The sequence below is a fragment of the Coregonus clupeaformis genome, chromosome 20, assembly GCF_020615455.1.
Source record: "Coregonus clupeaformis isolate EN_2021a chromosome 20, ASM2061545v1, whole genome shotgun sequence".
Classification (NCBI taxonomy): domain Eukaryota; kingdom Metazoa; phylum Chordata; class Actinopteri; order Salmoniformes; family Salmonidae; genus Coregonus; species Coregonus clupeaformis.
Genome location: NC_059211.1, coordinates 46,317,727 through 46,345,042, shown reverse-complemented (window position 1 = coordinate 46,345,042; position 27,316 = coordinate 46,317,727). Strand labels below are relative to the sequence as shown.

General features: G+C 43.3%; 1 protein-coding gene across 1 annotated transcript; it reads left to right on the top strand.

Annotated features, from left to right (window-relative positions):
* Nucleotides 1–253: 253 nt before the first annotated feature.
* Nucleotides 254–21,394, top strand: LOC121533524 (hepatocyte nuclear factor 6-like). The gene is made up of 2 exons (XM_041839543.2): nucleotides 254–1,565; nucleotides 18,620–21,394. The coding sequence occupies exons 1-2, from the start codon at nucleotides 524–526 to the stop codon at nucleotides 18,910–18,912; spliced, it is 1,335 nt and encodes a 444-aa protein (XP_041695477.2). The 5' UTR covers nucleotides 254–523; the 3' UTR covers nucleotides 18,913–21,394.
* The last annotated feature ends 5,922 nt before the right edge of the window (nucleotides 21,395–27,316 follow it).

Genomic DNA, 27,316 nt, shown 5'->3' with positions numbered 1-27,316 from the left:
CCCCCATTTTTATTCAGATAAAGATTATTTTGCCCATAAAACCCAAGTCAGACAGGCCCACTTGGCTAAAAATGGAAAAGCCCATCTGGCATTTACCCGAAATGCCAGAAGGCCAGTCCGCCCCTGGACTGAACGCTAACACTGTAACACAGTGCGCGCACACATGCACAGTCACGTCTTAACATATGCGCGGGCACGTCAACATACACGCTGGAAGCACAGCCTTTGCTTTCGATTGTAGTGGTGCTCTACAGCGAATGGAATAGGCTACAAACAAGCAGACACCATACCAGAAGTGTGAGCAGTGGTTTATGGCACAGCTTTGTCGCGGGCAACTGATCGCTTGAAATCATGCTGGATTGACTGAAGAGGCTACTACAATCAATGGCTTGGCTTTGAAATCGTTAACATTTTATTGGAAAGGAGTGTGTGAGACAGAGGGAGAGGGAGAGCGAGGGAGCAAGAGAGTGCGGACGAGTGAGAGAGAGGGGAGAGAGAGGTGTAAATAAAGATTATTTCAACAATGGAACTTTCAATGGAAAACATTGGAAATCTGCACGGTGTATCTCATTCTCATCAAACGGGTGACTTAATGAACTCTCCGCACCATGGACGGCAGTCCTTAGCGTCGCATCGGAACTTGGTGTCGCACGGACGGTCAGCCATGGTGTCCAGTATGGCCTCAATATTAGAGGGAGCTGGGGAGTATCGCACAGACCATGCATTGTCCGGTCCCTTGCACCCCGCAATGACCATGTCCTGCGACTCCGGGATGACCATGAGCAGCACTTACACTACGCTGACACCGCTGCAGCACCTGCCTCCCATATCCACCGTCTCGGATAAATTTCACCATCATCCTCACCCGCACGCTCACCACCATCCGGCGCATCAGCGTCTCACCGCCGGCAACGTCAGCGGCAGCTTCACCCTCATGCGGGACGACAGGAGCCTTGCCTCGATGAGCAACCTTTACGGCCACTACCCTAAAGACATGTCCGGCATGGGCCAGCCGCTGTCCCCTCTCTCCAACGGCCTCGGGTCTTTGCACAACTCGCAGCAGACTCTTGGCGCCTACGGTCCGGGCGCCCACCTCTCCAACGACAAGATGCACTCGTCCGGAGGCTTCGAGTCTCACGCAGCGATGCTGTCCCGGAGCGAGGAACACCTGGCCCGGGGATTTGGGGGCCACGGGGCCGGCATCATGTCATCCCTGAACGGTATGCACCATCACAGCCATCCGCACTCTCAGGCTAACGGGTCCATGCTCTCTGACCGGGAGAGGCAGACGGTGGGGGGCGGGCAGGGAGGTGGGTCGGGGCAGGTGGAAGAAATAAACACCAAGGAGGTGGCACAACGAATAACGGCGGAGCTCAAGCGCTACAGCATTCCCCAGGCCATCTTCGCCCAGCGGATCTTGTGTCGGTCCCAGGGAACCCTGTCTGACCTGCTGAGGAACCCTAAACCCTGGAGTAAACTCAAGTCTGGCCGGGAAACCTTCCGGAGGATGTGGAAGTGGCTGCAGGAACCTGAGTTCCAGAGAATGTCGGCACTCAGACTAGCAGGTGAGTAAGGAGACGTCCAAATGTGAAGGGATCTTAGAAATCAATGTGGCGAGACTATCAATCGCTACTCAAACAGATATCACTGTAACAAGTTGTATGGATTCTTTGAGGTGTTAACAATGGCTATTATTCTTTAAACTTTATTAAACCAGCATGTTGAATTGGTTGTTTGAAAAGATATGTAAATCCAGTTGGATTGACTGCTTCATGCTCATATAATAAAGTATGAAAGAGTAAACAGTAGCTATGCTGTGGTAGTCTACTCTGCAGGTGATATCCTAATTAGCTGTTAAACTTGAAGAAAAAAATAGAAATTAACTTGTTTCAAGTTTTTGAATACTCACTAATATGCTGCCAACATTATACTTGTATCAATTTTACGCACGCGCGTAATGGGGAACACACACACACACGACAAGGTGTTTCGACCACAGACAATAGGAAATCAAACACAGAAAGAGCTGAATCAAATTGATTGTGGTTCTCTGTAACTGTATCATTTGGGCCACAATAACGCGTGTAGGCCTACAATGGTGCGATTATTGACCAGCAGACTGTCAAAATTCACATATTCACTCTTCTTCTGGTGTGGAGTCGTTCCATTAGCCTCATGTTAAATATCGTTTGTCAGCGTATTATGTATCAAATGGACCTGGAATTATCGTGGGCTTTCCCTTTCCCTGTCTACTCCGCGAGGCGCAAACAAGGCGCGTCTGAGATGCTAGGGCCTAGCAGCAAGTCGGGAGCGTGACCTCCTGCGAATCGATACTAAGGGGTCCCCGCGTCCCTTTTCAAAGTAGCACACTGATAAATGATCGATTTGGATCTGAAAGACAGCTCAACAAACAGATGCGCCTGTCTTTGATTTTCAACATTCTGCGGCTTACACTTTATTTATAAAGTCTCGAAGTCATCTATAGGTGGAATAGCGACTTCGTGGTGATATATTGTGATTATGAATAAGTAAAAGTAAAATAAGAACTGAAAATAAGAACTGAATGGAGATTAAATACAAATAGGCCTACTGTCATAATTAACTGTGAAAGGTAACTTTCCTTAAATCTACAACATACCAACTCTAAATCATCAGCAATAACACTACAGCCGAAGTTGTACATTGTGTTTTCGCCTATACTGGCTATAAAAATACATAGGCCTGGTATAGCAGCCTAAAATGTTGTTGTTTTTACATAGGTCTATGCAACTCTAATGCACACATTTTTCACTCTGAATTCATAAGTTGTAACCATTTATTCCTATTTATTAATTCATCAGTTAATTTATTCATTTTGCCAGTGAGAGGTAAGAGTTTGGAACAATGACCACCAGGCTATCCCAAGGCCCTGCGGTGAAATCTCCACGAAGGCTAAAAAGTCACCAAAAAATGGTGTTCTTGTACAAGCTATAAAGCTTGGGAGCTAATTAACGAGGCTTAATTAGGGGTGAAAAGCTATAAAATCATACGAGTTGGAAGTGATGGCCACTTTCATTGATGTTTCTGCAAAGGAACATGCACGCGTTTGGACATGCACGCGCTTCAAAACGCCAATCAGTACTTCTCTGTCTTATTTCAGTGGACAGTTCAATTAAGCAGATATAGTGGCATATTTTAGTTCCAGTCAATGCCCTATTGAAAAGCACTTAATGGAATGTAAATTGTTCCGCATTTAGTGGGGTTCTGGTAAATAAAGATTTAAACAGTCCACAATTGTCTCTTTAAGTGCCATTGCTGTTAAACCTAATTGAGCAGTGGGGTTTTACAGCCCCCCCCACTATGATACAAACCTCTCAATGAATGGACTGAATGCACTATATTAGAACTATGGCACAGAACTTCCCATACATGTGTATTTCTGCATGCATGCATGTAGGGCTACAGTATGCCTGTCTATGTGCAGCATGCATGCACGTTCGTATGCATTCATTTTAGAATTGATACGCCTATGCTCCATTTGTACCCCCATGTGTATAATGGCTATTCTTCAATAGTTTACAGGCTATATGCCTAATAGGTGTAGTGCAAGTATCATTATTTATTGTCAAGTATCAATCATTATCATTAGTAGTAGTGATGTTATCGTGATTGTTATGGTTGTTGTTGTTATGATTATGATTATGGCTATGATTGTTTAATAGCTGCACTCTTTGCGAGCGAGTGGTTATCCTCTGGCCCTGACGTGCTGTCTGTTGTCGTGTGAGCTACCTTGTGCTGTCAGTTGCTCGCAGGCAAAATGGAGTTGGGCAAAATGACAAATTACTGTGACATGTAAATGGTGGGAGCTACATTTTACTTATTGCATTTCAATTCGCCGTTATCCACTGTGCGATGTGGGTTGGGAGTGGGAGTTGGGATTCTAAAAGGGAGGGTGCGGATTCTCCGTCGGCCACATCAATCAATAAATTCAAATTACTATTCCAAATTCATCATAGTCCCACAAATCAATGCCGCTTCCCTGCTTAGCTAATGCGAAAATGCCAGTGTCTGCACAATCACATGACAATCTTCCCCAGAAAATTAAAAACTGAGCACGATGTAGTCAAGTGAGGGGGGCTGCGTGCCCTTTATGCGCGCACCATAAAACGCCTGGTTACAAATGTGTGGTGCATTGTCCGCGAGTGGAGGGCAAGTGCAAAGCGAATCTCACCAAAGTGCAAACCTATAGTATGGCCTACAATTAAGGCCAACCTGTGCCTCGTTACGCATCACGTTGATCATGGATCAAGCTGATTGGCTTTTTAGGACAGATGATAATTTACAAAAACAAGCTCACAAAGTGCATCTGTTGACATTTTGAACCAACGTAAACAAGGATGCATTATAGGTAAACAACAACTTGGATTGTGTCGAGAAAGACACGGCAAAGTGAGGGCTGAGACATTTAAAGATTGCATTAACGATTAAAAAAAAACTATTCGTATTTGCATCAGCGTTGAATTCCACACTCCATCTCAATGTATTTGGTCGGGTCAATAAAGCAGTGATCGATAAGGATAGCCAGTGCATCTATCAATTATTCCACCTCAGCACTCTCTCCCATTGGACTCTCCCAGAGAGGTGGGGGGGGTGGCGTGTAGCCGGGAAAGGGGATGGAGAGACTGGAGAAAGCCCCCATTGCACACCTTTTTCTCTCTCTCTGTTGTAATCATGTTACATCTGTAGACTGGATGGCAAACTCACTCTCAAAACACCCTTTGGGGGTTGGGTTATACAATCAGCCTGGATCTGTGTTAACATGTATTCACCAACGCATTGTTCCAGACACACTCCGAAGACAATAGAGACAACAAAAATGATTCGATCCTGCCAAATCACCGATGCATAAAATGCGACGCAATGAAATATTTCGCAAGAGCATCAATCTTATTTATCCAAAATGTGAAGGGGAATATCAACAATTTATCATTTGTAAAAATTCGATTTTGGTGATGAGATTATTCTCTCTTCTAGTAAGAGGTTATTCTACCATAATACAGGCAGACTATGGATAGGGAGAGAATAGCTCAATCAACTTCATCACAGGCTAGGCCTACATTTACATCAAGGGAGGTCGACCTCTCTGCTGTCCCCATACCACTGCTATTTCTGTATGGAGCAAATATTTAAGATGGCTATGCTACTCATGAAAAAATATAAGTAAAACGAGTATTTTATTAATCTATCATCCAACAGTTTATACACAAGTCTGGATGACATGCATCCTTCATATACTCGGAATTATGGCTGCCTGTCTCTATACAGTTGGGACATAATCCCAATGCCATCACTGTACCTAAACAACGATCAACCCAGCTTGCTCCATACACCGCTAGCATTTCTATCCACCTCCAAGTGTATTTGCTACAGAAATGTTCAACCCCACCGATCAAAACCATTTTCATTTGGGATCACCGCTGTCCATGGTGCTGAAATCTTAGGCCTATATGAACGGTGCTGTTGACCTATGTTTGAGGTAATGTATTATGGCTTTGCTGTAGCCCTTTCCCTGCAGTCAAGTGACCTAGTGAACCCATGGGTGGAATGTTATTAATATTTGTCATATTTTCGTAATTAATACACCTTTTTTTTTACGCGAAAATCCTGTGTTTCTATGTCAAACGATTTTGTTATATTTCAGTCTTATTTGAAGTATTTAAAGTGTAATATTGGGATGCAAACTCAAAATTCAATACATTTCAACTATATATCTGACATGGTACAGGTGTCTTCTTTTTTAAGCCCATAACCGTGTGTGAGGTGTATAGTTTTGTTTCAAGTAGATTTGTTGAAGAATACCAAGAAACGCTCTGTGTGACCCTGATTTAGCCCACTGCAGTAAAATGTTATTAATAAAGTGTTGTACAACAATGTACGGTTGAGGTAGGCTATGGAGATACAGTATGTTAATGTCCCAGACGAGTCTAATTCTTAATTTTGACATGTTCATATAGCCTGCGTCTAGCATGCTGTACGTCCTTCACCCACCATCATGTCAAGATCAATAATATCACACAATGTCACAATCAGATCAGGCTCACCATCCTGTGTAGGCTATGTTAAGACACATAGTTCAGAGTCCACAGAATAAGGTCCATATTCTCAAATCCGGAAACACTTTTCTGGGAGATTCTTCTCAAGAATGCACCTTTTCCGGTGCTTAAAAAAGCAAAAGGTTTAACCAAAAGACACTCGGCAACATATTAATCAAAAGCTGTGATGCAAGAATGTTGTTTATGATCTATCCCGGAAATCCGGTTAGCGGTTTTGATTGAAAAGAGCCTTTAGGCATGATTATTTTAGAATAATCGAAAGCAGGCTTTTTCATGAAGAGACGGGTTGATGCAGGCCTGCGAAATGATCGATGCGAACTTTAATAATTGATAGGCATGGGGAACAGAAGGGGAGAGAATCATGCAGCTGCGGTTTCACAGACGCATTTTGTTAAGCACAGCAATGTGTGCTGTAAATAGGTCTACTGGGATTCACACACGCGCGCACGCACACACTGTGAAATCATGTGGTTGTTGTGGACAATGGCAGCCATTTTCTCCGGGGCACTAATGAAAAGCTATTCACATTCTTCAAATCTATTCTAAATGTTTGTCAATGCAGCCAGATGACGAATTCTGATTTGTTTTTCTGCGTTTGAGGAGGCGAATTAAGTATAGTGATGGAGAACGTGCACTCACAGACACGTCTCCCCATTTTTCCAGTGTAGCCTATGTGCCTGCATGTGTGTATGTGATCGGGATACAGAGTGCGTCTGCGCCATACATTGTTAAGGCCGATCTGGCGAGCTCTGAATCTGTATCGATTTCCATTCCCCGGTCTCTCCCTTCCATCCTGGCGCTGCGCCATGCAGGCATAGGCTTACTCCTCCCGCTACCCCTTCCCCCTCCGCTCATGTGCAACACCATTTCCCCCATTAACAGCTCACCCTTCATAATGTACACCGGAATGACTATTAAACGCATGCTTTCATTGGCACGATGCAGCTATATGCGTGCATTTACACGCCCAAACCCTAACTGGTATTCCACTAATCATAGGCTATGTTATGTTGACGTTTCTCTAAAATGGTGAAGCAATATTCTATGGATAAGGGAATAGCCTAAAATGAGATTAGGTCTATACCCAGACAGACCTACGCTGAAAATTACAACGTCACCATTAGACAAAGTGATCAATAAATGGTCAAATAAAGCTCTGAGACAGAAGGCTGTTCCGTCCCTTACACAAGAAAATGTGGGCAGTCGCCCCTGCCTGCGATCCCCTTACACTGTACAGTAGCCTTGCTGCACTCTTGCTGCATATTAAGGGACCAATATCGTTCACATTTTTATCATGTACAGTGAGGGAAAAAAAGTATTTGATCCCCTGCAGATTTTGTACGTTTGCCCACTGACAAAGAAATGATCAGTCTATCATTTTAATGGTAGGTTTATTTGAACAGTGAGAGACAGAATAACAACAAAAAAATCCAGAAAAACGCATGTCAAAAATGCTATAAATTGATTTGCATTTTAATGAGGGAAATAAGTATGGCCAAGATCAAAGAGCTCTCCAAGGATGTCAGGGACAAGATTGTAGACCTACACAAGGCTGGAATGGGCTACAAGACCATCGCCAAGCAGCTTGGTGAGAAGGTGACAACAGTTGGTAAGATTATTCGCAAATGGAAGAAACACAAAATAACTGTCAATCTCCCTCGGCCTGGGGCTCCATGCAAGATCTCACCTCGTGGAGTTGCAATGATCATGAGAACGGTGAGGAATCAACCCAGAACTACACGGGAGGATCTTGTCAATGATCTCAAGGCAGCTGGGACCATAGTCACCAAGAAAACAATTACGCCGTGAAGGACTGAAATCCTGCAGCGCCCGCAAGGTCCCTCTGCTCAAGAAAGCACATATACATGCCCGTCTGAAGTTTGCCAATGAACATCTGAATGATTCAGAGGAGAACTGGGTGAAAGTGTTGTGGTCAGATGAGACCAAAATGGAGCTCTTTGGCATCAACTCAACTCGCCGTGTTTGGAGGAGGAGGAATGCTGCCTATGACCACCGTCAAAAATGGAGGTGGAAACATTATGCTTTGGGGGTGTTTTTCTGCTAAGGGGACAGGACAATTTCACCGCATCAAAGGGACGATGGACAGGGCAATCTTGGGTGAGAACCTCCTTCCCTCAGCCAGGGCATTGAAAATGGGTCGTGGATGGGTATTCCAGCATGACAATGACCCAAAACACACGGCCAAGGCAACAAAGGAGTGGCTCAAGAAGAAGCACATTAAGGTCCTGGAGTGGCCTAGCCAGTCTCCAGACCTTAATCCCATAGAAAGTCTGTGGAGGGAGCTGAAGGTTCGAGTTGCCAAACGTCAGCCTCGAAACCTTAATGACTTGGAGAAGATCTGCAAAGTGGAGTGGGACAAAATCCCTCCTGAGATGTGTGCAAACCTGGTGGCCAACTAGGCCTACAAGAAACGTCTGACCTCTGTGGTTGCCAACAAGGGTTTTGCCACCAAGTACTAAGTCATGTTTTGCAGAGGGGTCAAATACTTATTTCCCTCATTAAAATGCAAATCAATTTATAACATTTTTGACATGCGTTTTTCTGGATTTTTTTGTTGTTATTCTGTCTCTCACTGTTCAAATAAACCTACCATTAAAATTATAGACTGATAATTTCTTTGTCAGTGGGCAAACGTACAAAATCAGCAGGGGATCAAATACTTTTTTCCCTCACTGTATGCACATGCTCACACAGTACACACACAGTACACACGCACGCACACGCACACACACCTACACACACAGACAGGCAGAGAGAGAATTCACACTTGGGCATGCAATTATAAATGCAGCACATATAGGTCTATCTAACCCGTTTGCCTCAATAGGCCTACAGTCTAGAATACCGTCTATTCTATTTTAGATTATCAATTCCTACGCTTTTCCGTCGCCCCCTCGCCAAACCGGATCGATAGGAGAGAATGACCTTTAAATCAAATTGCTAGGAGACTGAACTGTGCGCACGAGGCTAGCATCTAAGGGTTAAATAGCGTTGCGTCACCGATTTCAAATATAAAACCGTAAGAGAAGCCATTTGCTGAATTACAGGATCATTGTTGTAGCCTGAAATCACAGTAACATTTCCCTGCCAGATAATATTAAAATGATTATGTTTGTAGGCCTATCATATGTTTTATTAGGCACATTGAACAGTCTATCCAAAATCACTTTGGCACCGTAAACTATGATTCTAATTATCAATACATGTGAATTGGCATATGGCTGAAACAAAGGCATCTTTTGTTGGGTTTGATCGATTTCCCAAAATATTTTGGTGAAGTGGAATGAGTAGCTAACGAGACAACATTATCCATCTAGCCAACCTACACCTTATGTTGTTTGTAGCCTAAATTGGGTACTTTCACTGTGAAAAATTAGTGACACAATCAACCGTCCATGTGATGACGGAATCTGAGCTCATGCAAGTCAGCTGCATCCACTTCTATCCGGTGCGTATACTGTCCAATACAGCACTTCCCGCGTAACCGGGGCCCGCTGGTAAATCTTTGAGCAGTGGTGATGAAATGCGCTCTCTCTCTCCTGTTAGCAGTAGACGCTTATCTGACGTCAGACAGGACATTGGTTATTAAAGGTCCGATAATGTCTTGTTCAATGCCCGATCTAAGGCGAATACTGCAACGTTCAAAGAACAAGGGAAAGACAATGTCCACGCAATTTTACCAGACGCTCTTATAAAGAGCGACTTACAGTTAGCGAGTGCATACATTTTTTTTTCTCCCATACTGGCCCCCCGTGGGAATCGAACCCACAACCCTGGCGTTGCAAGCACCATGCTCTACCAACTGAGCTACACGGGGCCCAATTCTTTAAAGGAGAGAAAAGGCACACATCCCCATTTTGGCCTGAACGAATAGGCTAACAGTAGGGCAGCATTAGCCAATAGCCAACTAATTAGGCTGCACTGATAATTGAATGGCAACATGCAATGACAGCAGCCTCATGAATTCATAGTGATTTAATAAACACAACCATGTTTGCATATTACAGGTTCGGTTGTAGACTATAGGCCTATACAAATTCTAAGGCAGTATCAAGGATGATAGAAATAATGTTTTGTGAGTATGCTTTTCTAAAATTGTGATTAAAACTGACTTCAGAAAAGGATCTCATTAGGCCCTTATTACCATAAAACGTGTTCGGGCACTGCATGCCAACAATCATCTGCAGGCTGCATTGGCTTAATCGATTATTGTCGAAAGAGGATCATGCTTTTTAAGGGGACAGCAAAGAGATAAATAGGCAGTCGAGGGGCTTAATGTTGTGACAAACATTCCAGATTTTGCACGCTTGTATCCAGATTATTTGCACAACATAACACACCGGTTGTGTCAACATTTTACATTTTTTACATTACATTTTGAATAGTAAAAAAATTAATTATACGGGAGATGTTACGCCTCCTTTATTTTTTATTTTTTACATCATATAATTTTTTCCCAACATTTAAACTTTTCATTTAACTCAGAGTTGAATAGTAGACAAGTAATTCCAAAGAGCATGCAGCTTGACTAATTGAAAACGGAAAAACTGAAAGAAAGTTAGGACTAATTGTTATTAACCATAATTTCACATGAACAAATATTTTATCGTATTACAGAAATATTATTGAATACAGAAATCATTAGAGAGCCTGAAAAATACAAATATTTGAATGTCCAAACGGCCTAACCTGAGAGAGCCGAGCCTGCATGCGCTCAAATACACTGACTGAAACCTGGGTCGATCACCAGCCGGTCGCAGAAAAAACCGCAGACACATACACCCAGTACCCACAGATGCAACCCGAAACTCCAGTTGGGCAAACCCACACAAATCAACAAAGGAACAAAATGACCGTGAAATCAATTGATTAAATAATCAATGCTATATTACATGCGAAATAAACAAACGGGGTGGAGTCTAATATAAGAATTTGAATTGATGTTTGAATATCTATTCAGTGAGGCTATCGTTTTGATTATTCAGGCCTATGCTGTGCCGGAATCTTTAGACCCCTTTTCTACTATTGGCTACAAATGAAAAATGTTGTTGTTTATAGAAGTTATACAAATACATAATTACATCAAATGTATATATCACATTCAATGATCCAATATCAAAATTAACACACTTAATGTGTGTGTGTGTGTGTGTAAATAATTCCCATGCATGGCCTTAATTGCTGTTCATTCAGGGTTACTATTCGTTCAAGATTTTCACAAGGCACAAGAATTACACCACGGTGTATATCGCAATAATATCATGCAGGCAAGCTCCTTTAGCATATTTGTTTTGGGTCCAATGCAGATACATATGTTACCTAATCTAGCCACAAGTGTTGCCCTTTTTCATACTATCACGCCATAGTTTGCAGTGTTTTAGTTGTTAATGATACACACGTCTTGTCTCCAATTGCATTAACGCAACACACACCCACATATTATGTGACTTCAAGCCCAACTTTTTTTTTTACCATACTCCACTTTTGTTCGATAAAGACTATAGTTATATAATTGATCAAATATTGTATTCATTTTAATTCAATTTCCTCTGACGTGTTAATTCTAATTATTATTCTAATAATAATAATAATGATTAGTAGTATTTATTGATACTATTATTATGCTTATATTGCATAGGCTACTATTTAGTCATATTTGCAGCCATTTGAGCTGCCTCGTTGGTTGAATAACATTTTCCATACAAGTTCTCATCTGCACTGTCTTTTCAGTTGACTGCAGAATTAAATCCATCAAAATCGACCTTTGAGACGATTAGCAGGCTGCTTCAGACGTCCCATAAATCACTAAAAATAAGAAAAATACTCAAAGAGTGACGAAAAGTAAATAAACTTAAGGTTTAACTTAATAGACAGAGGCAGGACTGGTAGCCTAGGCCTAAGCAATTATGTTTTGTGGCGTTACAGAGCAAATTAACAAGTTCTGAACATGCCAGGAACAGTAGGCCGATATGATTACCGAGGAACAAACATCACAGTGACAGTATGCGTTTGAACAAGATTCCCTTACAATGTTGATACGCAGTGTTAATGTTGGCCACACAACTCACTCAAAAACGATATAATCCGTGGTTTCTTGTGGTAAATCATCCATACTGCCAATGAAATAACCCTGACTGTGTTGTCTTAATTTTATTTTTAAAAGTAAAACAACAATCCTCAATATAGGCTCTGGGTCTGGTATTGCAGTTTTTCATTGTCTATTTGATGTTGAGGCCTGTAGGCCTATATATATCGCTTGGTTATGTATTTCTGTTAACTAACACATATAAACAGATTTGTTGCTATAAAACAACTTAAGAATAGGCTATGAAAAACATTTCCATAAATACGATCACACAAGAACAGACTGCACCTTCACAATATCAACATAATATAACTGCTATTAAATCATCGAAAACGATGAGGTGATGCTGTAATAATCTCTATTGCAATAAACGAAGTAACAGCCCATATTAATGATTTGAAATGATTCAGCCGTAGCTGATGATGATGTGCATCTTGCATGTCCACCTCTTACATTGACCCAATGACTTGTTACAAGCCAGTTATTCGTAGTAAGTAATTATGAACAAGAGGTTGAGTCCATGGTTGACATAGTGACTGTTTCTCGCCCGCAGTAGCCCGGCCTCTGCGGGAGAGAGTCGCATCGCACCCAATTTCAGATCAGCCCCATTCAGGCCATCGATCCCAGGCAGACCGGTTGGCTGAACGGTGCGGTTAGTTATCGATTCCCCCACCATACCCCCCCTCAGCTCTCCCACTTCAAATCCGACAGAGCACACACCTCTAGCCTGGCTGCTGAGGCAGCTTTCACACGCTCACATATTTATTTATTTCAGAAATGTTTTTATTTACTTATATACTTGTTTGTTTGTTAAAAAAGGTCATCTGGAAGCATGAAGTGTATTTTGCTAAAATCGGCGATTAGTAACTCAGGTATAACCTACAAATAATAACTCAATGAGATCAAATTTGTATTCTGATGATATACATCAAATACGTTCACAATTAATTTACAACGTATCCCATAATATCAAATGATTTATAAACTGACGATGTGGTAGGCTACATTCAACAAAATGCGTCGAAATTTGAGATACACCTGTTGCTATTTAGGATTTAGATAAGACACTTACAGGCATGATAGACCTCTTGATGTATAAATATCATAATGATTATCATGTAGCCTAAAGTATAGATCAAACCAATCTCATTGAAGTTAGTCAATGTATTAACATTATCCCACTCTTACAACCATGTTGCACTAGCACTTGTATTGCTATTTCACCTTAACTGTATTTCTCTAACAAAAATAATCAGTCGGTTATTGCCTTTCTTAATCAGGGAAACACCAACATGACAGAGTACATAATAGAAAGTAATAAGGGGGCACTAAATTATAAATGTTTAATCATAAAACAAAAGTAGAGTTTATATCACTATTGCAATCTATAGATGGGCACTCCTAAATTTCCCCTGTAGCCTGACTGCTATGTTTACTGAGCAATGCCACCATATTTCATTGTGCAAATTTCACCGACTTTTGTTGCCAATTATGATATGCCATATCAATACATTTAAGCATGACGTCTACAACATTTGCCAAGTCACTAATTTTGTCATATTTGACTTCAGTTAAATATTACTCGTAATAAGTACAAATTAATGTTTCCATCGATAATCTGAGCACTTGAGCACTGCTTTCAAAGGAATTCTGCAGCTGTGAATGTCACAGTTGTTATCACAAGTAATGAGCTACCTACATATTATATTATTTTGATATTATATTATATCAGGTTCTGGGCCTGCATAGGTAATCGTATTTATCTTACGGTGATTAAGGAAGTGCTCACTTGACTTCTATTTAAGAGCAAATATAAAAATAAAAAAAACGTTTGATTGTTGAATGTTGCACACAAAGAAATCTCTTTGTCTGATGATCTCAGATATAATGGTAGCCTAATGACTGGTAAAATATAAAGTATCAATAACATAGTATTTTAAAAGAAAATGTCAAATGAAAATGTACGCTACCAGTGAATTTATCCTGAACTGCAGTTAGAACCATTCTTCTTCCATCAAGTGATTTGAGCCGGGTGACTTTCAAAGTGTTATTAAAGTTGTGGGGGAATGCCTTGCAGCAGAGCAGTGTGCAAAGTAAACAAACACATTGTATCAAGTTATCAGTATATTAGCACCAACTCTGCCTCATTACATTAAGGAGTATTGAGTTGGAAGTACTTTGCATTGGGAAACCTTGGCACTGCCCTGCGGTCTGAATGGAATAAATACTGTACAAACTAGCCTTTAAAGTGCAGCCCAGTCGATACACATCCTATCAATCTTTGTGCAACACAACATAAGTGAAAAACAAAAACCATGGCTTTATAATACTGTACGCCCCACCTTACAGCACTATCCACCAAGGTCTTGAGAAAAGGTGCATCCGATTCTGTTGCATCTATAATCCTGCAGGGGAAAATAATTGAGTTTTAGATAACGCACTGATACCTGCCAACTGGCAGTGCATATAAGGCAGAGATAAGTGCCTCGGGTTCTTTTGTGTAAGGGCAATGGAAGCAGGACTTGAAGGTGGCTTTATAGTGTGCATGATGTTGAACCGCAGCCAGTAAAACTGTTTATTGGTAGATTAGTTAAATCAGTGGTCTAGGGCTAGAGTAGACCATACACCCTATACACTTTAACCAGGAGTCCTCAACGGACATGTGTTTTACATTTAGGACTGTTGACATAAAATATTTAGCCATTGCTATTAGACATTATTAGCCATATTGTAGGACTAGATGATCATAGCGCTATTCATTCTGCAGTGCCAATAACCAAAGCTCATTACAAAATGTCGTTCATTCATAGATCCAATGTGATTTCAATGTCTAGAGATGAGGCTACTTCTATCTTTTAACTCGAACTTTATTTAACACCTAGTAGGTTTCTGTTTTTCTCATACAAATAGAACAGCATCACAAAATTGGCAACATGGCCTTTGGATGGCATTTGGATAACCCAGGAACTGTGAAGCGGTCCTTGGAATAACAGGCTTGGTAGGCAAGTCGCCCATATAAGTGCAATTACATAGAGGTTTATGAGAACCATTGTTTCCACAACATTTTAGCAAATAAAACCTACAATTAACCAATTCGAGAGACGCTTGGTCCATGGTAGCTGTTGATTATTTAGCATCCGTTTCCTTTCCCAGCATGTTTTGTGTCCACGCCCCTTCCCATTCTCCTTCCGAGGCATATTTAATTGGACGAACTGAATTTCACACATGAATTATTCACTAATCTATCAACCGATATTGAACACCCAGGGCCTTTCTCGTAACCTCTTTTTTTTGTGCGTTGCAATGCTAGCAATAATAACTTCCAGAAAAAGAGGCAAGTTATTGTCAATTTTCTTTTTTACATAACTTTCAACTTTACATTGGAGTTCAATACAAATGAGTTCAAGTCAGGATCCTCCCGTCCATTGTGAGATTGTTTTGAGTAACCATGACAAAAACCGACACCCGTAAGCTATATTATGGTAAACCCTATACCGACCCAAATGTATCGATTGGTAATGATGATGATTAATTGAGTAGGCTAGGCCTATACTCTGATGGCTACTCCGATTACCATCGCTAAAATGTGTTAAATGGCATCTTACAGAAATGTGAGAACTTAGGCTCATATTCTGCACAATATGTCAACGCTAATAAGAGGAGTAGGTACATATAGCAGAACACATTTTGTTTCTGCAAAAGCATGAGGCACAATACTGTATGTTAATATAATACTGTTTGTAATGAGTTGCTTTTATAACACAACTTCCCCCTAACCATATACACATGCCAAAACGTAGGCTATAGGCTATTATCCAATACAATTCTCAAGTTTAGGACGGAGAAATATTGAATAAACAAAAAATATATAATTGTATATATTTAGCCTATGTTTTTGTCAATTTTACTACGAAACTTCCACTGCAGCCACAGCTAAGTAACGAACGGGTAGAATAATTGCCAGGGTGTGGGGTGGTAGGCCGGAAAGAGTAGACCAACTTGAAAGCCGAAAATAAAATCCAAAAAACATTTCTATTATGAGTCCAATGTGGGTAGTTCTTTGTGCATGTCCGTTTCTTTGCTCTGTGTCTACTGTAGCTCTAAAAGCTGCAGTGATCGATTTTCTTCTTCTCTACAGCGCGCTTGGTTCAGTAATCAGGGCCCCCTTCCTCATCGATCGATCGCTATTGATTACTAAATCCAGCGCCTGTAGCAAGGCAGCCCAGTGTGGCGCCCGGTACGGACAGGGCACAGCGCTAGTGACACCTTCTGACTAAGAGACGATAAAACAACAGGGCCAAAAGTCTCCCACAGAGCTCTGTGTACAACTCGAACATAATGGGATGAAGGGGCTGGATGGAGAGAGGGATAAGAGTGGATAGCTGTGTTAATAATTATACACTACACATATCAATAGGCTGTTGAATCTAATGGCATCTGTTGCTCAAGCTAACTACAATTATGATAAATCCAGACTATATGAAACTATCATCATCATCATCACCACCACAACCAAATCAGCAACACTAACTGATGATCTATAAATTCATGTCAATAGGATAGGCTGAACACTGTACAAGTCCGTCTATAGTGCAGACACAGTGTATAGTGTATGTGTGTACAGTAGGAGAGGCCTGTAGTTGTAGTGTTGATGTGAAATATGAATATGATGGATGTGCTCTTGTGGAGGTTAGACGGCTGTAGTAAACAGATTTGACATGCAATGGCTGATCAATGGGCTCTGGACCACTGTAATTAGACACACAGCGCCAAAGCTTGGCTCCAGCCACTTCAGCACAATCACACATACAGACACAGACACATGCACACACGCACACACACACATCCGAGAAAGTGTAGAATAAAGGAATATTGGAGTGAAAAAATATAGAAAAGAGGAGGGTAATTATGGTGACAGCAAGGGAAATAACCGACTGCCTCAAATCCTCAGGGACGAAATGCACCTCCTCCACATCTATACCTGTCTTGTCATGTTTTCACTGTTCATATCACCTTTATACATAGTTCATACTTAGTTTACTGTACATTACATATGCTGTATCTTTTTTTTTTAGTGCCTCTAAATATTACTAGATGTTTTCTTTTCAAATTGATCCTCATAGAAGTCAGTGCACACTCAACCCTCCATTTTGTGTTGGAGGCAGTTATAAATACCACCTCAGAGCTCAATGAATAGGGCTCCAGTGGGTTCTCTGTTTGATGTAGCAGACTGCAGACCTGCTGGAGGGGATTCTGACCTCAGTCCCTGTAGAGAACCCCCCCAATTCCTACAGCAATGTGGGTCAATATATCCCTCTCTACCACTCCCTCTCTCATACACACATGCACACACAAGCACACACACTAAGCTCTCTTTCTCTCTTCTCTCGCGCTCTCTCTCTCTCACTCACACGGATGCGTGCGTGTGCACACACATGCACACAAACGCACACACACAAACGCTCACTTTTGTGTAACAGTCACTCAGTCTCCCATTGCGACCCAAACTGCATTAATATTGAATCAAACAGCAGTGTCTCCACCAGGCAGTCAGAGCAGCTTACCGCAGGCTAGCTCCCTGTTTGCACTCTGCAGGATGGAAGGAATATTCCCACTGGGCACCAAGTTTAATACATGGCAATATAAGGGAGCTCAATCTATTTTGTTGCTGCTGAAACCTGTTTTTATGTCTGGCTAATGACTCATTTCCCACACCTTCCCCTAATTCTCCCTCTGCATCACTCACCATTTTACACTATCTGAAATACTCATATTCATATACTATTACAGTACTATAACTATAACACTGCATTTATGCTATGTTTATCTCTTCCCAACCCCTACCATCCCTCCCACCCCTCCCACCCCTCCCACCCCTCCCACCCATCCCACCCCTACCACCCCTCCCACCCATCCCACCCCTACCACCCCTCCCACCCCTCCCCCCTCCCACCCTTACCACCCCTCCCACCCCCTCCCACCCCTCCCACCCTTACCACCCCCTCCCACCCCCTAACACCCCCTCCCACCCCTCCCACCCTTACCACCCCTCCCACCCTTACCACCCCTCCCACCCCCTCCCACCCCCTCCCACCCCTTACCACCCCTCCCACCCCTAACACCCCTCCCACCCCTCCCACCCTTACCACCCCTCCCACCCCTCCCACCCCTCCCACCCTTACCACCCCTCCCACCCCTAACACCCCTACCACCCCTCCCACCCCTCCCACCCTTACCACCCCTCCCACCCCTCCCACCCTTACCACCCCTAACACCCCTCCCATCCCTCCCACCCCTCCCATCCCTCCCACCCCCTCCCACCCCTCCCACCCCTACCACCCCTCCCACCCCTCCCACCCCTCCCACCCCTCCCACCCCTACCACCCCCTCCCACCCCTACCACCCCTACCACCCCTCACAGCCTGCAAGCGCAAAGAGCAGGAGCAGCACAAAGACTGCAACATGGTGCCCAAAAAGCAGCGGCTGGTCTTCACAGACCTGCAACGCCGCACGCTCATCGCCATCTTCAAGGAGAACAAGCGCCCGTCCAAGGAGATGCAGATCACCATCTCCCAGCAGCTGGGCCTGGAGCTCAACACCGTCAGCAACTTCTTCATGAACGCCCGGCGACGCTGTGTGGACCGCTGGCACGACGAGCACGGCACCAGCCCCGGCCAGCCGGGCACCTCGGCCACCACCTTTTCCAAAGCCTGAGAGGCCCGGGGGGAGCCACGGGGTGGCATGGGGATGGGGAGGTGGTACCTCCTGTAGCCCACTCCGTTCCCAATAACCATGTTGATGCCTCATTCGTTCCATGCAACCACCTCTTGGTCAATTGTAACTGTAACCACCACGATCTGAAAGTCTCACCACTGGACTCTTATGAAGCAAGTGAAACGTAAAGGTAACATGTAGTCAGGTCCACACAAGGACAATCACTTTTTTTTTGATTGAATTGGGTTTCTGTTGATGGTGTCAGTCCATCTACACTACATGCACCATCATGATATGTTGCTATGTTTAAACAATCTCAACATCAAGCCTCGGCCAGCCTCCCTACCAGGTAGTTGCTGCTGAATCCCTCCCAGCACTCCCCTTTGTGTCTGCTATGAGTCTGCTCAGCCTCACTCTCTACTCACATTTCTCAACAAGGACAAAAGAACGTCAATAAACCTGACAGCACACAGCCCTGTTATCTAACCCAGTCCTGTGCGCAAGACCATCCTAGAAAAAACAACACAACCCCATGAAAAAACAAAAGCTCGACCGGTCTTCTCCTCCCTCTCTCCACTCCTTCTTCGCCAAAGGTATTCCCTGATGGCCAGCCATTTCAGCGAGCCACTCGGATCATACGCCTGCAAACGAATGAATTGAAAAATGGATCGATGCAGACAGGGAGAGGGAGCAGGGCCTTGACCCTTCCTGAAGGTGAAACAGAAGACGCTTGGCAGTAAAGATACTCAGGTCTACCCGGCTGCCCAGGTCTATATTTTTGCACAGATGTTGGAGGCCTGCAGGGAGACTGTCGTTGCTTTGGAGAAGCTGAAGCGTCTGTGTTTGTGACCGTCGGGGAGGCAATATGTCTGGACATGCTCTTTGTTCAGGAGGGAGATGCTTTTCACTGATCAATACAGAAACCAAGCGACAACACGGCCAGGCAGGCGTCCAGCCAACTGTATTACAGCTGCTGCAGAGGAGAATGTAAGAAGAGCACATGGAATTCAATGGAGGTGGTGACACAATGGCCTCGCCGTGGCAGCTGTCCAGTCTGCTCTGCACTGAAGGTGCCCCAGTGCCCCCTGCTGGTTATAAGAGAAAGCTGGAGACAGCAGTCCTCGAGGAGAGGCTTCTCAGTGTGTTCCAGGGCTGGGGAGAGAGAGGCCATGGCACAACATTTTCAGGCACTCGAACCTCTCTGAAGGCAGATCAATAGAGAGCCATTATCCTATTGTTGTTCCTCATCCAACAAGACTGGTGAAGTAGGAGGAGGGGGATGGTTCAACCAGCGGCCTATACACTGGGAAAAAGAAGAGGCAGGTTTTTAGCAAGCACTCCAAATACGTTACCTTGATAACACTCACCAAGCAAATAGATGACCTTGTGTCACAAAATACACGTTAGGGTATTGCAAAGATACACTCAGAAACACATACAGTTGATATAGAGATATATCTCAGTTTCATTTAGTGGACAGAGGGGTAATGATGGATCCAGAAACATTTGAGGTGCTACGGAGATTTAGTTTTACATCATAATTTAAGCAAAAATGGTGGAGGCTTCCTGTTTTGAAACTGAATGACACACAGTTTAGATGCATCATCTGTCTTTTACCAAAAATAGGGATCAGCAGATTTGGAAAAGAGCAAATCTTCCACTTGATATTCCCACGCAATGGTTATTATCTGTGGCTAGCCGAGACACAATACAGTCACAAATGCTACAAGAACTAGTGCCAATGCTAACTGCCTTAATGATAATCAGAGAATATGGTATTGCATTCACACACAGCTACAGTGTGCCAATACTCCTACTGATGGGCAGTATGTACCATAGCAACCCACAATAAACATTTAAGTGAATTAGAATCTGCTTTTTTAGGAAGAAAAAAAATCAACCCAATTTTAAGGCATACAATACCAAACCTCAAAACCACAAAGATACCACAATATGTTCCAAAGAAAAATCCACCGACACATACTTGACACATTTTGAAACAGAGGAAAATCTCTCTCTCTCTCTTTCATTCTATCTTTGGTTATCTACCTCCTCTTCCCCTATCCCCCTCTTTTCCCTCTCTTTCTTTCTTTCACTCTATAATATTGATGCGGGTAATTAGTACCATAGACACAAAGTTTATATTTCTTGTTACTTTTGTGCTCTGTCGTGCATAAGTAAGGCACCTTGTTGATAAATCAAAAAAAGACAAATGTAAGGACTTTTTAAAAGAAAAAAAAGAGGGATGCGAGGACAGAGACCAATGAAGGACATATTTTTTGCATTATATGTGAATATTGACGAGGAGGAGACATCTCCCAAGAACAGGAGAAACCAGGGAGATGGACGATGTATTCTTTCGTGGCGTTTCATGTAGGGCTGCGGTCCGTACATCAGCACCCCTTTAACCTGAGCCTCAAAAACAGGCTGTGGAAAGGGGACACAACATGACCTCCATAAGTCCTTTCTGATTATGTGTGTGTATGGGGGAGGTAGGGAGGGAGGGAGGGGATGAAGGTTAAAGGGGAGTTGGGACATGGATGCTATCTGTATGGTCTTAAAATGCAACTGTAGCATTTCCAACAATGTAGTTAGATTAACTGTGCAGATTAGATAAGACATTGTCATGGTAGATGGTTTGATAAAACGGCTGTAAACTCACTTTGCTATAAGCAGTGAGTTTAAAGTCTCGAACGATGAGAAAAATTGATTTGTGGTACACAGTTCAGCAAGGATAGGATTCAGCTCTATGTCCGTGGCTGAAAAAATGACCTTTGTTTGTAGTGAGAACCAATGTGGCTACCTCACTAAGCTGAGTGGTTTGTGAAACCGCCACGAATACCAAAGATTACTCCAGCCTGCCAGTCCAATGCTGCCTGGGGGACACATACCAAAAAGAGCCCCCCTCTGCCCCAACGCTGTTACAGACAGACACACTGACACAGATAGACACGCTGACACGCTCCATACACACACACACACACACACACACACACAGTACAGTCAGGCTGCATTGTGCCACAAAGGAGGAGGTGGCTACCATGCAGATAGAGTTGAGTGCCTTTTTCCTTCAACCACGGGTGGGACTGCTCTGGACACACACACGCACACACACACACACTTATACATAGACATTACATTCATTATTAGATGGACAGAAAGGGGGGCCAAAGAAAGGGCGTGGGGGCTGTGTCAGCATCTTCTCTCATGTTGACTTTCCATCTTGATACACTAGAATCCAAGCACTTTATCATGTAGGAAGTCCATAAAACATTTTCTATACACTATTTATTTGAGACAAAAATATGTTACTTCGAATTCCGTCAATCACATTGTTACTGCACAGTAGTTGCTGTCGGAGTAGCTCAGAGCCCTAGTTTCTTTAGCCTGGTGTTCTTCTGCTCTCTGTCCCTTTACCCCTCCCAACAGAGATATTTTTATGTAACAGGAAGGGAGGAGGTTAAAGGGCTTGACAGAAGTCAGAAGTGACCAGGATGTAGTTGTAATATCTCACCACTGCATGCCACTCTCTCTCCACACCTGGTGCCAGAACTAATGCTGCACTGGGCACCGGAACAGCCATTGACAATTATAGACTGACACAACTTCGCTCTCCCTCCACCCCCACCCTGTCTGCTCTACTCACACATCAACCTCTCCCCCTGGCCAGAGCTAAGACTTGGTAGGCATGTGTTGACAATTAATTCTGAAATACCTCAAACCTTTCATGTAAAGTTTATGTAATTTAACTTAAAATAGTAATGCTAATGATAACAATGATTATGATACTACGATACTATGATAGTTAGTTTTGGAACTTGTGACTTGAAGCTTTATACTGTTACATTTTTGAATTTGTTTGCTCATTTTCTTGTACATTTCCTGTTTGTTTTGCTACGGCATGTACTTAATGTTTTCATAAAGGAAAGACATTGTGAATGTTTCTGTGGAAGATAAAATGGGAAAAGAAGAAGAGACAGGAGAAAAGGCTGTAAGAGGAAGGAAAGAGAGAAACACGGCTACAAGAGCTACTTAACACATAGGTAGTTAGCTCAGCTCTTTGAGAGGCGTGTTTTTTCAAAGACAAGAAAACCCGGATTTGGATCAAATTCAAAAAAGCATAATTTGAATATCAACCAAAGGAAGACATTTTTTTTACTCATCCTAAGCTTTCTTCTGCCATTTTGTTCTCTTTTCTCCAAAACAATTTCACAGTTACTTTTGAAGGTTCCTGAGTGTGTTCGAGTACTCCTGATGTTATTAAAATATAAAAAACAGCACCTCTCATTGAAAGGGGGGCGCAACCTTTTTTTTCTGCATGGATATTGTATAACTGTATAGAAACCTACAGGAATGACCTGTGATTTTGTGGGAGAGGAGGAAGGAAAGACTGGGGGTGGGTGGAGGGGGGTATTTGGTAAAAGGGTGGGGTCGGGGTTTGGCGTTGGAGGGGTCTTTGTTTTTAGACTTTTTGTGTCCGTTGGATTCACTGGTTGTGTGCATGTGTTGTTGCAACCCTTTCCCCCTCCCCACGTTTCTTTAATGTATATAAATCCTGACAGTAGGGGGCAGTGTGCTGGGGAGATTCCACTCCTCCTCTCCAATCAATTTCATTCAATCTCATTCCTCAGCCTGGCTACCAACAAGGTCCTGTCGGTGGTTGTCCTGCTTTTCCAAGGCCAGGTTGTTTCCTTGGAGTTAATCAGAGGGACTAAGCCACAGGCCTGGGTGTAGCTGCCTATATGTACTGTATGTCTCATTGTTTTCTTCAATCTGTGTGTATGTGTGTGTGCATTTGTACTTATGTGAAAAAGTGTTCTTTCTTTGGGTTCTAACCTTTTTCATGCAAAGTGTAAACATTTACCAACCAACCAGTATGTTGGCAACTGACCACTCCAACCAGAGATGTTCTCATCTACTGTCAAACAGCAGATGTGCATCATTTCCCCTTGGGATGTAAAGTTGTCAGTCGGCCTGCAGTCAGACCCCGTTACCACCCCCAGTCACACTGTGCTCTCCCTCTTCTGGTACCTGTTAATCAATCAGAACCAAGTGTCTTTGTGATGGTAGAAGACAATCAGTTTCAAAACAAGAAAAAGGTAAAGAGAGGACAGGCCGGTAGGGGGGGATTGGGAAGAGAAATAGGGAAAAGAGGCTCTCTGGGTCATTTACTGCTGTAGTGCCCCAACTGCCAAAATATGCCCACGACCCACTACCCACCACCCCACACTCCAAAACACTCCCTATCATAAATCTCATCACAAGCCACACAAAGGGTGGCAGGTAGCCTAGTGGGAGTGTTGGGCCAATAACCAAAAAGGTTACTGGTTCAAATCCCCGAGCCGACTAGGTGAAAAATCTGTCAATGTGCCCTTGAACAAGGCACTTAACCATAATTGCTCCTGTAAGTTGCTCTGGATAAGAATGTCTGCTAAATAACTAAAATGTAAAATCATCTTAAACCAAACAGTTAGCCCTCACCTACTCTGACAGCCCTTGTCTATAATAATAACCCAATTCTGATCAAGAAGGACACACAACAACATTCCCTCTCACCTGTCAGTCTCACATGCCTTCACTCACTGGCACTGCATAGTGTGTGGGGGGAAACTATACAATGCAGTGCAAGACAGCTATCACTACATCTAACCCCTCTCCTGCTGATCTAATGTTGACAAAACCAGCTGTGAGAGATAAGAGAATGTGGCTTTTGCACAGAAATCTATGCAAACACCTGACCCCCCAATCTTAGTCATTGCTGCTGGGTCAGAGTGTACAACCTTCTATCCCCCACCTACCCTTTCCATTTCATGACCTCTGCCCCCCCTCCCGGTTTCCCCCAGAGTGGGTCTAGCGGCTCCAGTCACTCAGGGTACTGTAGAGTGCCTGGAGAGGAGAGGCGCTACAGCACTGACTCTCCAGTGGGTACCAGACTGTGTTTTTACTAGATTTTAGAACGGTCCCAAACTGCCATTGACATGAAATGGAGGCCATGCCCATGTGGGTAGCCTAAATCACTTTGCTACATGGTCACATGTTACAATGTTGGATAGTCTCTGTTTAGGGACAAGGAAGGCCCCAATCAATCAATGCATAGACATCCAAATGGACCATAGTTTACAAAAGTCTCAAAAGGCAAGGGTGACTTTCAGTACTCACACACTCACATACATAGAATTAAAGTCTGCCATTTGAGAGCGTATGTTCAAAACCAAAGATGAAATCAGAGGAATGACAATCTGACCACTGAACTGATCGCACAAACACACCACACACACACACACACACACCGCACACCACACACACACACACCGCACACCACACACACCTGTGCGTCCTGTAGGATGTTGAAGGCCCAACAACACAGCCTCTGGTCTGAGAGCCTCTTTTCCCTCCTCCCACTGCAGAAGCCGGAGAGCCTGTGGATAACTTTTTGTTTAGCTCTAGTGGAGACTTTTGAAAAGGAAAAAAATCTGAGTAATAGCTAACTGTTACAGAAAATAAAAACTTAAAAGGATAATATGGGTAAATTGCGTGTTTTGAAATAAATTAACAAATAAAACAAGGTTAAAACGTCTTTGCTGTCTCAGTTTGGTTTGTTGCTTTTGAAAGGATGTAATCTTCTATGGGCATATACAAAAATATATCCCAAAACATGGTGCACACACATCCTACCAGTGGAGGCCCCTCAGAGGAGGAAGGGGAGGACCATTCTCCTCAGTGAATTTCATAAAGATACAAATAGTGAAACATAAAAAAAGTTATTCACGTCAACTCTTGGGCCATACCCTAGGTTAAAGCACTGTTCAAATTGGATTACACACCTCTTTACAAAGATACCTTACCTGCTCGAAAATGCCCAGGCATTGTACTGGCATGTCGGTGTAGAAGACAGTGTACAGGATGATGAACCAATTTTCTTACAGAGACTGGAAGAAAACAGCACAGAAATGGGCAAAAACATTGCGGTCTGTTAAAAAAGCTTGCAGTTCCATTTATGATGCAAAACCAATGTGACCAGTAAGGCCATCTAACCCGGGCACTGAAGCCATTGAAGAAGCTGTGAAACCAGATATGTACCAGAGCGAAGCCGCAGGTTTTGTACAGGAAGTAGCGCAGGAAGACAGCAATGCGGCGGTACGATCAGCTGCCGTGGACCAATAGGAGTCTCTGTACGAAGCTGAACTGGGCCAGGGCATGGTCAGCATTCTGCACTGCCTGACCCCCCTCTACACCAGCCAAACCAACCCATATATGACCCGGTAGAGGAGGGAGAAGGGGGAGAGAGGGAGAGAGAGAGAGAGAGAGAGAGAGAGAGAGAGAGAGAGAGAGAGAGAGAGAGAGAGAGAGAGAGAGAGAGAGAGAGAGAGAGAGAGAGAGAGAGAGAGAGAGAGAGAACATGTTAAATACAACCTGCTTTTGAACAGATATAATTTCACAGCCAACCTCTCTGTCCATCACACTCACACTAATAGATAAAGTATATTGGAAAAGTAGAGGAAATGTGTGTGTCCGTGGTGCGTGTTGTGTAGCAATGTGTTTGTCTGTGTGTGCCGTGTAGCCGTGTGTGTGTGTGTAAATATGTCTGACCTCAGTTCCTCCCTTCTAATAGTCTGGTATCAGGATCCAGAAATCTGCAGGATTATCCTATGTTCAGACAGACAGTGACAGAGAGACAGACAGAGGGATTAATGACTAAGAAGAACAGAACAGTGAGCTTTTTCTCCACTCAGTATGGTGTGGTGTCTACCTTTCTTGTCCCCGGTCAGCACCCAGACTTTGAGTCTAGCCTGTCTGAGCAAGGAGATGGTCTCAGGGACTCGGTCCTGCAGCCGGGCCTCTATAGCCATCACCCCCAGCAGCTGCATAACAGGAACCAGGATATACAGAGAGTTTATCACTATGATAGTGGATCACATTGGGAGTCCCACAGGGCGGCGCACAATTGGCCCAGCGTCGTCCGGGTTTGGCCGGGGTAGGCCGTCATTGTAAATAAGAATTTGTTCTTAACTGACTTGCCTAGTTAAATAAAGGTTAAATAAAAAATAATAATAAACATTACATTTATATAAAGCATTCCTGAGTTTCCTTGATTGGTATCATCCTTTGGAGCATAGTGATTCTCATCAAATCCCATTGTATGAACATACTATAATGCAATGCCATGACTATGAGGATACCTTTAGATCTCTCTCCATGTCGTCATACAGCTGTTCCAGCATGTCCTCATGGTTACGGGTTGTCAAGGCAGCCTGTGCCAGGGTTTTGCTCCACTCCTCCCATTAGGCCTCAGGTACAGTATGTTCAGCATGTTCAGGGTTCTCAGACAGGACTGGGCAAACTGCTGGAAGAGGACAGGAATATACTTGATGAGATGTTGCATGAGATCTGCTTGTTCTGCTTA